Source organism: Schistocerca gregaria, chromosome X, assembly GCF_023897955.1.
Source record: "Schistocerca gregaria isolate iqSchGreg1 chromosome X, iqSchGreg1.2, whole genome shotgun sequence".
Classification (NCBI taxonomy): Eukaryota; Metazoa; Arthropoda; class Insecta; order Orthoptera; family Acrididae; genus Schistocerca; species Schistocerca gregaria.
Genome location: NC_064931.1, coordinates 853,904,783 through 853,920,643, shown reverse-complemented (window position 1 = coordinate 853,920,643; position 15,861 = coordinate 853,904,783). Strand labels below are relative to the sequence as shown.

Genomic DNA, 15,861 nt, shown 5'->3' with positions numbered 1-15,861 from the left:
GAAGCAATAGGGTGTACCTAGTGTGGGAACCTGGCCACTCAGGGATCTGTAGCAATGAACAAGCCGATAGATTGGCTAGGATGGGGGGGGGGGGGGGGGGGGGACAACAACTCCATTTATTGGACCGGAACCTGTCTCGACAATCACCAAGGCTATGATCAAATTAGAACTACGGAACTGGCTTAGAAAATAGCACGTAGGATATTGGACCAAGGTCCATAAACAAAAACATGGTAAGGTAATGATGCTTAAGCCACGTTTTAAAAGCAGCTCTGTAATCCTAGGATTGAACAGGAAAGAGATCAAACTCATGACTGGCCATGGGAACTTTAAAAACCACCTACACACAATGGGTATAATGGAAGAGGACCATAAATGTAGGATCTGTGATGAGAGTGAAGAAACTGCATCACACCTAATCTTTGAATGCAAGGCATTGGAGAGTAAAAAATACAGACAACTAGACCTGAAGAAATTGTGTCTAACAAAAAACTGGTAGAGGGACTCCTTGCACTATTTAAGGGCACTGGTTGGCTTTACTAGATACTCAGGGAGCAATACCGCATTATAAACCTAGTTTCGGTGCGGGCAGTGGCGGATCAGACCTAAGCTGTTTTAGCTCTCCTGTTAAAATAAATCAATCAATGCGATGCTTCATAACAGGAAATTGCTGCCGCTGAGCGTGACTTCGCAACTGTTTACAATAGATTCATTTGAGCAGTTGCAAGTGAACTCGTGCCCATTTGCAGTTGGGTCGCATATGAGTAGTACCTTCTACCGCTTTGGCCACTTTCTAGTATTGCCCCAATTTGAAAATATCATAGATCCTGGGCTGATGCACAGAGTAGTCTGAATTGTAGGGGTGGCTGGATAGTCTCCACGTGACCCGTGTTTACGTTTAGTGATTTTTGTTTCCTCTTCGTTTGGGGCTCTCATGTCAAATGACAATGGATTTCAGTGGCCGGGAGCTATCAAGTGAATTAAAATACATTCACATAACTACGGAAGCCTAAAATATGTTATTAGTTTCAGATTTTATTTTATTTGTACCTCTCTGGGAGTCAAGCATTGATCTCTTTGCAGAACAATGAAGTTATTTTTGTTGGTTTGCTAAAGAAATTTGGCTTTTATTAATCTTTTCTGCTGAGGCAGTCAATTTATTTGAAACAAAGTGTTTGATTCCACACTATTGGCCAGTTTCAACTGTTCGCTGCATTTCAAGTACATGTTTCTATCTTCTACCATGTAGGGCATTATGCCATAATAAAAAACCAAACATGAAGTAATACAGTACTGATACCATAAGAAAATATACATCAGAATCTGGATATACGAATGTTCACTTTAAGCCGAATTATGCATTTTAGTATCGTTCCTGAAATTCCCATGCTCTTGGACTCTTGTTTCTTTTATGACTTTTGTTCAGTGGAATTCGAATTTATACTTTCATAATGTGAAAAATGCAGTGTACATGTTGGTGCACGTCAAAGATATTTCCAAAACATGTTTTTTCTCAAGTTTCATTTTCTAAAGTGCCTGGAAATTCTGCCTCGTTTATAAAACCATAACCATTCAAAGGATTGATAGTTTTACAGTTCTGAGGAAAAGTATACTGTCACTTAACACGGAAGAAGTGTATTTTCACCCAGGAGAAAGGATTTTTTTTTTCTGGGAAAAATCCAGTTCTTTTTGTCTTCCATGTATACACTTTGAATAATCCATTTTTTGTTTTGGCCTCTCTAGTGACGTCCTGTGGTACCATGGGTTGGGGACTTTCTTGTGTAACAGGACTGCTAGCATGTACCTGCAAACAAACAAAAAATTAATTACCTAACTTTATTTTTTCTATTTGGTAATTAAACTTTATGATTGTCCTTTGTAAGTTGCTGTTTTTATACGTGTAGTGATAAAGAGAAGTTTTGGCTTTTGTTTATGAGCCTCATTTGATTGGCTGAAGTTATCGCTCTCCTGCCTCCCACATACTGAAGGGTGGAGGCAGATGATAACATTTATTTATTTATTTATTTATTTTTCCATAGAGAACAAGGACCTGAAGAAACACTAGTGTGTTGATGCAGTGGGCACTTTGCAGTGAGTGAAGACCTGTTGTAGACATGATGAGTGTAAATAATTTTGTACTGCAATGTTTTTTGCATATTCCAGTACTTGCATAACACAGTTATTGAGTTCTAAAATGAGATGAGGGGGGAAACAGGGGAAGAAGAGTGACAAACTAAAATTAATTTAAATATTGAATAACTGTTGTATTACGTTTGTGCATGTGGCCCACTCTGTTAAAAACATTAAGTTAGTCTACCATTACATGGCTAGACACTAATATGAATCTATTTTTATTTTTTTCGCATTAGTTGTTCATGCTTCCATCTAAATCATAACTTGTGCATGTAATATGTGTTTTTTGAAGCACTTTTTCAGTTTTTATCTTTGTTAAGCAGATATGATTAAATGATCTTTGAGGTATTTATTTGTTTACTGAGATTTTGTTTCCTCTGTTTTCAGCCAAAATTGAAGTAGAGTTGAAAAACAACAAAGATGATTTGGCAGAAAAGAACTTAATCCTCGGGTAGGTATAACATTTTATATAGGACTTCATAAAATATACCAAGTATTAAATCGGTACAGTATATTGAACCAAAGTTGAAAAATCCAGAACTAACAAAGCTGAGGAAGATAACTTTTGCTGGCGAGGTCAGTGTGGATGCCTTTACAAAGATGGGTAAATAACTCAATGTATTGCAAATAATGAAAATATAAAACACACACACACACACACACACACACACACACACACACACTAATGGGGACAGGGCTGTTATCTCCTGGCATTGTAGTCCAACTGGTATGAGTTGCAGTCTTGACTGTGCAGGATGGCAGGGAAATGGAAGGGGTGGGAGATGGGAATAGGGATGACTAGAATGAGGGGACCCTAGGAAAGATAAATCTGTTGTGAAACATGTTGATGCATTCATGGAAGTGGCAGTCACCTATCCAGGTAAGTGTGGGCCTACTAGGTGAAGAGTTTATGAAAAAAATGAAGGGTTAAGGTGGGCATTCAGAGCAGTAGAAGGAAATTAGGATTAATTACTTTGTATGAGTTAGGATGGAGTAGAAAAGTAAAGGGGAGGATATATTGCAGGCAGAATTCCCACACATATTCATTGCAAAAGTTGTTATTTGGGGGGGGGGGGGGGGGTTGCTACCACTCAGATGGCATGGTCTGGGTGAAGCAGTCATTGAAGTCACATTGCAGAGCTTAATCTGCAACTGAATGAATAAGACACTCATTGGCCACAGTTTGCTAGGCTAGGGGAATAGTTGGTTCATTGTTATATTTAATTTCATGCATTTGAAAACGGTTTTTGATGTGGCTGTTTCCTCTTATGGCCCAGCATTTGATGCCTTTGGGGGTTATGTAATGACAGTGGCATGCATGGAATAGGAAGATGACTGGTATGTGTATTGGATACGCCATATATCAGGGTCTTCCACAGTGATATAACTCCTGGAACAGAGGATTAGGAGCAGAGAAGCATAAGGACAGGGTAGGATATTGTGTGGTTTGGGTGGGTGACTTAACACCAGTTTTGAAGGGTGAGGAGAATGTTCCTCATTTCGTGGAATACTATGAAGTAATCAGATAAATGGAGGAGAATGTGACACCCGATACCACCCAGGCCTCAAAAGGGTAAAATTATATTCTCCACTCACATTCTAGAATGTTTTTATTGTCATGAAGAGAATGAAAAGCACCTTCAAAAAGATAGTCAAGTCAGTGATGAGGAATAGACAATACAAAAGATACAGATTAAGAAAGGAATACAGAATGTGGAGACAATGAAAATATGTTAGGCACAACAGGCACGAATCTTCTCATCTTTCATAAAGGTTGTCAAGGTTTTTAACATTCCAAACGAATTCATCAGGATAGACCAATTCTTTTGAAATGCGTAAAGGAGACACACAATGAAAATGCTGCAGAATAGTATGTTTTTGGAAAAGTTAACAGTGTCAAATAGGGTAAAGTCCATAGTGCAGAGATTCATCCATTACTACAAGATAAAATCAAAAGCATTGTGTCCACATCTAGAAATACATTGACTTTCACACGGGGCTGAATTTGTCAAGTGAAAGATGTTCTCAAGGTATCTTATAGCAGAAGATTGGTATTATCAGAGCTGAAAATAGCACCAATGTGATGGATGTATTGAGTAGGTGCACGCATTTGTAGCATTTTTCCACAAGTTTAATAAACACAACAGATACATGAAACAGAGATTTTAGTCATCAATAATATATCCTCCTTCACTATTTTCAACAGCCTGCCAACAGTAGGGTAACTTTTCAATTCTATGACTGTAGGAATCACATGGTTTTGGTATGAGGAACTTATTGAGCCATGTTCTGAGTACATTTTCATCCGAAAAGGAATTTCCTTTGAGGTTCTTTGATAGAGAGCGGAAAATATGAAAATCTGAGGTTGCAAGATCAGGTAAATAACATGGTTGTGCAATAACTCCCTAACCTAATTCCTGCATTGTGTTTTATGTATATAGTGTTTTTTGAAAGTCTAGTGGAATGTAGGCAGGTGTTATTGTGGAGTAACATCGCTTCATGCAGTCATCCTGGTCGTTGTTCATGGACTGTGTCTGCAAGGTGTCTCAATTGTTGACAACAAATGTCAGCAGTGATGGTCAAACCTTGAGGAAGCAATTCGTAGTACACCACACTGTCACTGTTCCACGCGATGCATAACATCATTTTTTGTGGATGCAGCCACTCGCTGATATTTGTTATTGTAGCTTAAAGCATGTAGTACCCCTACACCTGATTTCTGAACCTCCCCCATTGCATCCAAATTTTGCACAATGGTGAAATGATCACAGTTCATCACATTTGCCAGTTCGTGAGTACACCTATGTGAATCATTGTGGATCAATGTGTTTAAACAATCTTCATCAAACCCAGAAGGTCTTCCTGAACGTGGAGAGTCACTAATGTCATAACAGTCCTCCTTAAAACCATTTTCTTGGATGATCTATCCAATAGCATTATTCTCATACACAGTGCAAAAGTTTCTGACTGCCTCCATTGCACACTCAAAGTATCTTAGTTCATCCATGCATAAAAGCAGAGTGCACACTTCACAGTTTACTAAATATTAATCGCTATCCTGCATTTTCCCACTTTATGTATGATATATGTACATAATAGGCATCCAAATACGTGCCAGGGACTTTTTTATTACCCGTTCCCATTGTGTTATAGGTGCAAAAATAAAATTCACCAATAAGAAAACCCGAATTTTATAGTGGAACTCAAATGAATTCAGGATGGAACTGGAAGAACTTTGGTGATACTTGTAAGACCTTTTTGCATCTGTTTTAAAGAGAACCTTTGCAAACCGTGTGGTGAGGGGGTATGTATTCCGCAGGAAAAGTGACATTGGTGAGGGCTCTAGGATGGAGGGTGGCTGCATTCATAAGTGTGAATATCATGTCACCTGTTGCCCTCACCATAGATTTAAAAACAGCATGTCACATACATATCCCAAGCAGAAGTTAGAAGTTTGTGCTATGTACCATCCGCCAAAGAATACTTGGACAACATTTTGAAAACTTCCATTGGTCATCTTTCTGTGTCATTCCTCCTGGTTGATGATGTTATTACACAAAATGTGCTGTGTAGTTCCTCCTCTATCTGACACAGAGCAAGAATCAGAGTTTTACACAGTCTGAGGACCTGTGCTTCCTAAGTACTCAGCATATGACTTATTCTGTCACTGTTTTGGGGTCATTCTCTGCTACTGACTTTTCAATATGCTGTCCATCTCTCATAGATGTTGCTCAGTGGGAACAGGGTACAGACCTTCACGAAGCAATAACTTTCCCTTTTGGATATACCTGCAAGACAGAACAACCCCTGAAATGGATGCTCATCAGGGCTAAGTGGATGTTATGTGGCCATACAGTGCTGATTAAATTAGATTAGATTAGATTAATACTTGTTCCATAGATCATGAATACGACACTTCGTAATGATGTGGAACGTGTCAGGTTAATGAAAGATGTCTGTACACGATATTACGTTACACAAAATATTGCATGACACTAATGTTTAAGTTAGTTTTTTTTTCCCTCCCTTAATTTATATCTAAAAATTCAGCCAATGAGTAGCTGTTGAACCATCAAGACAGTGGGCAGGACTGGATGGCTCACTTCACAAGCATGAACCACCAGGATGCTGCCTCATCCATACAAAAATTCTCAGACCACCACAGAAATAATACTGTCCCTTTGTGGAATAAATAGTTCAACTCTGCAGTCAGGGACAGTTACATGCCACTGTGAAGTTTCGAGGGTGCATCAACCACAGACAAACTCTCAAATTATTGGATTGGAAGAAAGGAGAGCAAGGAAAGGTCATGTCAGAAGTTCCTGAACTCAATTAAAGAATAGATCCACTTATGTATGGAAAGCTGTCAGAAAGACAACACACAATCAAAGGCACCAATACCAACTGTACATTCAGGAGGCTACACACAAGTAATGCAGACATTGTTCAAACAATGGCAGTAGACATTGTCCAAACAATGGCAGAATATTTTACTAACATAACCACCACAGTTATCATGGAAAGAGGTAGTTGGAATTAAATTTACATAAATGAGGAAGTGATACCAGCCCTCCTTCGTGAAGGAGTAGGTGTCTGCTACCTTTAAAACTGATAATTTCTTCTAGTAGTACTCAGATTCATTATGATGAGTTGTGACAGCTAACAGTCAATCAGAAGAAATCCTCACATACTTTTAAATCAAATTTGAGATGCAGGACGATAACATTCCTGAAATAAATCCATAATTACCCCCTTCTGAAACCAGGACTGATATATTCTCAAGTAGGTATCGCAGTGTCATGCTTAATAGATGTGTAGGAAAGTTATTGGTACACATAGTTTATGCACAGCTGACTGTAACTGTCAAGACAAAAAGACACTGTGATCACTTATAGTCTTGCATTAATGCAGGTTGCGTGCCTAAAGGAACCTAAAGGTAATGACTTCACCAGTACAGTGGGATGGAACTCTAAAACATTTCATAGCAGCTACCTCGTGAGTTTTACATTAAAAAATTATTATTATTTCAGCCTTTGATCAATTTATAGAATGAAAAAGGCATACTATAGAGAGCTATAAAGTCTGACACATATTGTATAAATAATATTTTATGTAAACTATTTTAGTATGCTATACATGAGATTTAATTGTTACAGAAAAAATCAGTTCCTCGATGATGATACTGCAACATCTTTACCAGCAGACACACCAAGTGCTACATTTGTTTCTGTGGTAAGTTTCTCCTGCAATGTATATGACTTTTATCACAAATTTCATACTATGTCCAAATCTTTCTCTTGGGTAGGCAACCTAATCATATAGTTAAACTGGTGGTAAATTTGTTGTTGAGCTGGTGCAGTTACTGTCCTTTTTTTCCTTTGACAGTCTGACCTGCAGTAATTCTTTTATGTTCCATCATGTCTGCTTGATTGTGATGTATTGCAATGTATTTCCTACACTAGTGTTTTTGTTCTCATTTTCCTTATTCATACATGTAAAACAGTTGTTACGTGTAAATGTAATAATTATTTGACACCCTACAAAAGGGAATATTTCTGTGGAAGTTGTGGGATTTGATGTTGTAATTGCTAATCGGACAAGCTGAGAAATGATTAATGTATTTATTTATCCAAGTATTATTTTTGCACTCACATATTCTGTAATAAAATTCACTTTCTAGGTAAAGAACCATTAGTTTAAAAATCCACTTATTTACTATATGCATTTTGTGTGCTTAGATGTGCATGTTTTTGCCTCCTAAATGACTTTGTTGTGGGCTATATTGTAGTATTGCTGCTTGCTTCTTAAGTTTTTTGTTTCCCATCTCATGGTTTCAAATAATGTGCTTCCCTTGGCTGTGCTAGGGTGGAGACAAGCTTACTCTGTCCTTGGGAGGAAATAACACCTCAGTTGCTGATACGGGCGCCGTCGACTGCAAGGACGATTCCAACGATAGTGGATACATACGTAGTACTACACCAGTCACTGTTACCCATTTTTCCTGGTCTGACCGAGGGAAACTTGAACAAGTTATTTTACCTTCTCCTGATGCAAAAGAAGACTCAGAGGCACCAACCAATATGAAACTTTTGAATTTCAATGTAATTAATACAGTAAACACTCAGGCAGTCCCTTGTATGTCACCAAATATTGTCACACCTACACCACTTTCACCACTTCTGTATCACTCTCTAACAGTAGAAACAAATGAAGACAATATTTTCACCAATTCTCCAGTCTCAAGTTATAATTCAAACAATCCATTTATTAGTAGCATTTCATCTTCCACAACTAACCCATTCCATTTATTATCTGTAGAAAAAACAAGCCTCAGTTCTAATCCTTTCAAGGATCCTGAAACAAGTCCTGATAAACTGACTGAAAGCCTCAACTTCAACAACTACCAAGAACCAAAATCACCTAAGCTTCTTGAACCTAACATAACTTCAGAAACAAAGTTATCAGAAAACTTACCATTGTCCTCATCCTCTCCCTTCACAAAGAATCACACCACATCTTCAGTGATGGAAAATGTGCCCAAGAGTCATGCAAATCAGCTCAAAGTTACAAAGGTAAGTGTCACACCTTGTGTTTATTTTCACTATATAAATACGGAATCTTTTCTGCACATGCTTTTTGTATGTACTGCTCGGGTTGGTCTCCATTCTAATAAAGTAATGTACAGTAAGATTTGCAAGTGCTGTTTCTGTGGGACTGTTACAATGTGTTTGTAAGTGTATGTTATGCTTTTTTCCGTTTTTGTGAATTACAACAGATTTAATGTAAAGTGTATATTAAACATGAACTGTAGTGCCAACAGTGCTTGATTAGGCCCGTTTTACACTGTCAAAGATTGTTGACAAATCTTTTATAAAAGCCAGGAACATGCCCTAACTTGTACAAAAAGATATGATAGAAGTACCCAAGGACACTGTCGAATATTTTAAAAAGTTATTTTATAAAAGATATTTGACAAAGTTTGGGAACATCCCCCTCTTAAAAATCATGTAAGAATTCACTCAACTATTTCAGCCTTAAGATCAAGTTGGGCAAACCAAGATCCCTGTTCTCTGTGAGACACAGCGATACATTACCCTGCCGCTTTGTTGTCACTAAAACACACCAATAGCTAATGGAAACTAGGGCTACTGGCTCAGGCCAGGTCTGAGTTCAGGAAAAGCCAGGTTTAGCAATCCTGTTCACAGCCGAGGTACGGAGTTCCCAGAAGTGCTCACCAAGTGCCACAAGTGCAGCAAACATTGCCCCCTGCTTGTGTAACATGACAGTAAAATACGCTAATAAAGAAAGCAACAGCAGCAGCAGCAGCAGCAGCTGCTCCAGTGAGACATCTTACAAGTCGCTACGGTTGCTAATGGACAAAGTTGATGCCCAGGACGCATTACCACAACAGTTTCCGAGTCCTTGGGTGTTCGATGCATTCCCACGTTCACTGCCGTTCCCACCATTTAATGGCACTAAAGAAGACTGGGAAACATACTTACATCAGCTGAAACAACATTTCATGGCTTTTCAAGTCACAGACGACTCCTTGCAGCGGTCGTTGTTTTTGTCTTGGGCCTCTCGAGACACATTCTTTCTTCTCCGCAAGTTGGCACCGTTGTCCGATCCTGTGGCTCTTTCTTTCCAGAAGATATGCCTTTCGCTGATGAACTATTATTCCCAATGCTACCATGTGGTCGCCTCTCGGCTGGAGCTCCACCAGTACCATAAACAGCCTGGTCAATCATATTGTTCCTGGGTCAGGGAGTTGCAGGTTCTCAGCCATCGATGCGATTTTATGTGCACCAATCAGCAGTGTAAGGCTTTGAATGCAGACTCCCTGATCCGGGATGTGGTGTTTCAGCTGGCTTCCGATCCTGAGGTCCGCACTGCAGTGTTGAAACTCGATAACCCCTCTTGGAAGAGATTCTCCGCATTGTACACTCCTTTGAAATTGCTCAAGCGACTAATGAATGTCTTATGGGGCAGCCGCAAGTGGCGGCAATCGATGTGTCTCAGCAGTTTCCGCCCTCACGATGTCGACGTGGCCCTGCCGACAGAGGCCAGTGGTGTCGGGACTCCTCTTTGTCTGACATCTCTATGGCATCAGCACCTCCGATCGGTGTGTTGTAATCGCTCGACTAGCTCCAGTCCTGGGCCTCAAGATACCGTCCATGCTCTGCAATTGGTAGTCCCACAGAATGACCTATCAGCGCAGAAGCTTTTCCTCACGCTATGCCTTTTCACTGAGGATGTCAGTTTTCAGATTGACACTGGGGCCACCATCTCTCTGATTAATATGGCAACGTATATCCGCCTGGGCTCTCCTGAGTTGTCCCCTACCTCTCAGCGTTTGGTCGCCTACGGAGACAGTTACATTCCCCTTCATGGGCAGTTGGTCGCCCAGGCGGCGTACAAACGTGTTACCCAGCTCCTTACCCTATTTGTCATCAACCATTCATCAGCTTCGAATGTTTTTGGTGTGGATGCGTTTCAGCTGTTTGGCTTTTCAATTTCCGATGAAGTTAAGGTCGTTTCCATGGCTGTTCCATTTCAAGACTTGGAGAATCTGTGCTCTGCGTCATCATTTGCAACAGATCACAGATGTGCTTCCAATTTTCAGGCGCACATCACATTTTGACCGATGCGCAACCTCGCTTTTTCCAAGCCCAACCCCTTCCAGTGGCCTTAACGGCCGGCAGTCAAGCAAGAACTTGATCGGCTCCAGGCCACTGGTGTTCAGGAGCCTGTGACATACAGTGCGCGTGTGCGTGCGTGCGCGCGTGTGCGTGTCACCAGGCAAGACCCCTCAGTCGTTCACACCCTGGCCTGTGCCTCGCTGGCCCTAGGATCGCATTCATCTCTTGCCAGCCCGTTTTCAGGGTCCATGTGGTTACTTATCATTTATGCCTGCCCCAAATACCAATATGTCATCCACATGGCGTCCACCACTACGTAGGCCATACTCACAGCCCTGGCCCAGGTTCTCGCCATAGAGGGCCTGCCTCACACATTGGTCTCCCAATTCACAGCATCCTCCTTCCACGACTTCTGTGAGGACAACGGTATCAAACATATCCATAGCCCACCCTTCCTCAAATGTCACGGCAGAGAGGCTTGACTGCACATTTAAACAACAGTTGATGAAGGTGGTCGACACATCTCCAACCACGTCGGCCCTCACCCTGTTTTTGAGCACCTAACGCATCACGCCAATTGACTGCCAGTCCGGTGGAGCTCCTCCACACGTGACAGCCGTGTACCCTGCTTCATTTGCTGATGCCGTCCCCCTCCCGCCCCCACTCCTGGTCCTCTCAGTGTCGTCATGGTCCATGGGCAGTGTGTCATGTCGGTGCAGACGTTGAAAGGGTTAGAGCGCCGTCGTCATAACCAGCTCCGCCCACATGCCCCCGCAGGACTCCCACCGCCATCTCCCCCTCCACTACCTCCTTCGGGTACGGATGTGCTCCTCGAGTTGCCGCCTCTGCCCCCGGTTGCTGCCGCCCCGCGGGCCTGCCGCCGGCCCTCCGCGCCCCCCAGGTGGATCGGCGGCTCCCTCTGCTGCCCTGGCCTTTGGCTCGGCCCTCATGGACACATCGTACATCTCTTCCTCCCTGCCACTGGCGGTTGACCAGCCTAGGTCTTCTCCCATCTGCCGACCGCCTCGGCACCATCCGGGGCATTTCTGCCCCTACGCACAAGTATGAGGGGGGAAGGATCTGGTACCGAACACCGCAGGTTTCGAATCCATGCCAGACGTCACAGACCTTGATTACCACTAGAGGTCTCTCCAGCTGTCGCGCCGTAAGCCGTGGCTGCACACGTGGTCCCAGCGGCCTATAGCAACGTGCTCTATCATGTATTTAAGCACCTGCCTCTCGCTCAGCAGGCAGTCCGATATTTGCTTTACTTTATTGACAACTCACTTACAGACAGTTTGTTTACATTGCTTTGTTTCCGTGTACGAGCGGATGTTGTGGATTCGTGCGGTTTCACTTGTGACCCCATGTTGTTTGTTAGGTCTCTCTCGGTCGTCCGTCATTGTTCACGTCCGTCCTTCCCCATTCGTTTTGTTTGTTCGTGGGCCGCTCCCATTTGGTTTCGCTGTACTTTTGTTCTCAGTAACCCCGCAACCAGCATGGTTGGAGTTACAACAAAAGGTGTGATAATTCAAGTTTGCCAGGAGGACTTAAAAAAAACCTACGATATGTTGTGTTGCTGGCTTGACATTAATAGGGTGGTACTGTTGTTGAGGATGGAAGTGAGAGGTGGCGATAGTAGCCCAAATTGCCACAGCAGTGGATTAACATGAGCAACTGGAATATTTAGTTATCTGCATCACTTTTGTAAAATGGTATGAACGTGATGCCAAGAGAATACAAATACAGTCATCATGGAAATAATACCTATTAAATTGTCTTCTTTATATAAAAATAAATTTTGGGCTGGAGAATATATATTAAGCTAATAAGCAGACAAAAACGTAACTTGAGTGGCAATATCCCACAGCAATGAAATAAATCTTTTATTACTATTCATTAAACTTCGATCGCAAAATACAACTAACTGAACCCATCAGATGGTAAGAACTATAACACAATGGAATCCCGTGTGTGCATTAAGAACAATCACGCACAGTAGTTGTGAATCAACAGAAATATTTAAAAAACAGCTTGTAAATCCGGTTGCTAAACTCATAGTGATAGTAATAGTTTGGATACAGATAAACATAGGCATTATGATTTACCTGGGGACAGGCAATTATTCAAAGTCAAAGTTAACCTTTTAATGCAGCTAAATTAAAGCACACTGAGTCAATAAAAGTCGAATAAAATACGTAGTTCATCATATTGTTTCAGAGAGAATGTGAAAGTTACATGTAAGCATAAGCCACTTATTTAAGGTTGAAAACTGCAAAAATTACTTCCATGATGATCAGCTTAACTGGATAAATGTAACAAAATTTTAGTATACACAGCATATAGCATGGTTCATTGTTTTTCTAAGAAAATATGAAACTTACATTAAGCAACAGGAGGACTATGGTGCAGACTTAACCACGTTCATGAGGTTGTCAGGCACACAGAAAATGGAGTAAGACTGTGTAATTGATAAATGTAATCGTGATTGCCAGTACGAGATTTTCACTCTGCAGCAGTTTGTGCACTGATATGAAATTTCCTGGCAGATTAAAACTGTTTGCTGGACTGAGACTCGAACCCAGGACCTTTGCCTTTCGCGGGCAAATGCTCTGCCATCTAAGCTACCCAAGCACGACTCAAGACCCGTCCTCACAGCTTCAGTTCTGCGGTACATCGTCTCCTACCTTCCAAACTTCATAGAAGCTCTTCTGCGAACCTTGCAGAACCAGCTCTCCTGGAAGAAAGGATATTGCGGAGACATGACTTAGCCACAGCCTGGGGGGTGTTTCCAGAATGAGAGTTTCACTCTTTCACTCCACTGCAGAATGAAAATCCCATTCTGGAAAGGCCCCCCCAGGCTGTGGCTAAGCCATGTCTCCACAATATCCTTTCTTCCAGGAGTGCTAGTTCTGCAAGGTTCGCAGAAGAGCTTCTGTGAAGTTAGGTAGGTAAGAGACGAGGTACTGGCAGAATTGGAGCTGTGAGGATGGATCATGAGTCATGCTTGGGTAGCTCAGATGATAGAGCACTTGTCCATGAAAGGCAGAGGTCCTGAGTTCGAGCCTCAATCCGGCACACAACTTTAATCTGTCAGGAAGTTTCATAATCATGATTGCATTGTAAATAACTAACTTAATGTTGATAGTTACAGCATTATTGAAAGCTAGGTCACTAAAGGCTGCAGACTTAAATTCATGCTTTGATAGAATTGAAATAATGGTGGGAATCCAAAGGAATGAACTCCCACCTCGTACTTGACTTAGTTTCTCCTGTGTTAGGTAGCATATCACACAAGTTTCCACCAGCAAACTCGATCAGATGCCAGGTTTGTAGCTTCCTCCCACTTCATGTCCATATATTGAAGATCATCAGTAAAACTTGGTTTCCAGGTGTTAAAAGGTCTTCCTCTATTTCTTAATTGGTTTCCACAACAGTGCTGGTTTTATGCATACAACTGTCACTAACTGCTGAATTTATATTGCTTTTATGAGCATCTTGCACTTTTATACAGTCGCTTACCTTGCCCCCAAGTTCAATCTGTATCTTATCCATTTTTCCCCAAGATCTTTTTCCACTGATTTGATTTTAGATTTTACTATTACAACTTTGTCTGTAATTTTCCTCATATCCACTCAGACACATTTTAATTTATCATCAGTTGCTTTTTCAAGGTTACCCATAATTTTTCAACTTCATTGTTCATAGTGGAACCTATTTCAGTTCACATTGTACCCACATCAGTTCAAATTGTATCCGTAACTGTTCGCAATGTACCTATATCTGTTTGAATTGTACTGATATTATTTACCATTGTATTCATATTATTTCCCAATCCCTGGATCATTTGCGTTAACTGAGACATCATATCTTCCTCACATTCATTCCCCTTGCCTGAATTCCTGCTAGCTACACTTTCGCACTCTGATTTCGGGCTAACCGGCTCACTTCTGTTTTCAGAATTACGCATTATATTCATGAGATCCATAAGTGGAGCTTGAACTTCAGAGTTAAACAATAACTCACTATTTGCGCAGGCACTTATCTAATCTGAGATGGTTCCCTCTTCCATGGTGATCCCATCTGTTGTAGTGGAAGTCGACATTGAAGACTGCCCTGGAGTACTCGAAGACGCTGCCGTCATACTGCTATTGATATGCATCCGCCACTGGAAGTCGCCTGATGTAACTGTTGCTGCTGCCGGTTACCGCATGTTCCAGCCGTCTCCGATACCGCTGTCCGTTAAACACGCTAACCACTGCCGTGCCCTGCACTCAACTTATTTAGACTCTGAGCCCCCACGCAAATTGCCTTTAACGTGACAGATTAGGGCCTCTATCGATAGTATGTGTTGTGAAAACTACTGCATAATTTCGCTATTTCCAAATACCTACTTATGGGGGGAAAAACCGACCTCACACTCTGTTCTGTGAGAGGATCACTTTGCATAATACGCTGAATAACAGAGAGCAAATAAATTACCACTTTGCAGGACACAAATTCCAGCCGAGCCCCCAATTCTGGGCTTCAAATAAAAAATGTGGCCCTCAACTAAGTACCCTCTGATACAGAGTTGAAATATTAAAAGTTTTGGCTGGTTTCGTTGTCCAGGGGGTAGGATACGTAGTAGCCGTATTATATGCCAAATACTGTTCAGTCCACAGTATACAATATGAATACACGCATGAATCAAATGGTCGAAGGTTCCTATAACTCGGCAATTGCAAATTTTGAATGTAACATAGAAATTTATAAATGAAAGATTGCAATTAAATAAAATCTGCATGTCCTATCTTAACAACCTTAAATTATTAGTATGATAACAGAAGCACTTTTAAGAATGCTGTTTATTTCTGCAAAACACTTATTGGTGTCAATGGCCCAGCAATTAAATAAAATATAAGTTGAATAATGGGGAAACAATAGATTCCTACTTCATGTAATTAGTTATGAACAACAACATAGCTCGCGAGATATTCAGTCTAAATGCATCCTACGTCTTCACTGCAGAAGCCACAGAAATCTCACAAGTGAACAAGTCGGCACTACGAAATATTTCTATCTCCCGCGACCAGTCGTGAACATATCC

General features: G+C 41.2%; 1 protein-coding gene across 1 annotated transcript in view; it reads left to right on the top strand.

Annotated features, from left to right (window-relative positions):
• LOC126299519 (band 4.1-like protein 5) overlaps nucleotides 1-15,861 on the top strand; it is a 145,623-nt gene that overhangs the window by 121,550 nt on the left and 8,212 nt on the right. The window contains exons 14-16 of the mRNA XM_049991486.1: nucleotides 2,521-2,584; nucleotides 7,290-7,365; nucleotides 7,998-8,705. Coding sequence (XP_049847443.1) covers nucleotides 2,521-2,584; nucleotides 7,290-7,365; nucleotides 7,998-8,705 — 848 coding nt within the window. The remainder of the gene's footprint in view (nucleotides 1-2,520; nucleotides 2,585-7,289; nucleotides 7,366-7,997; nucleotides 8,706-15,861) is intronic.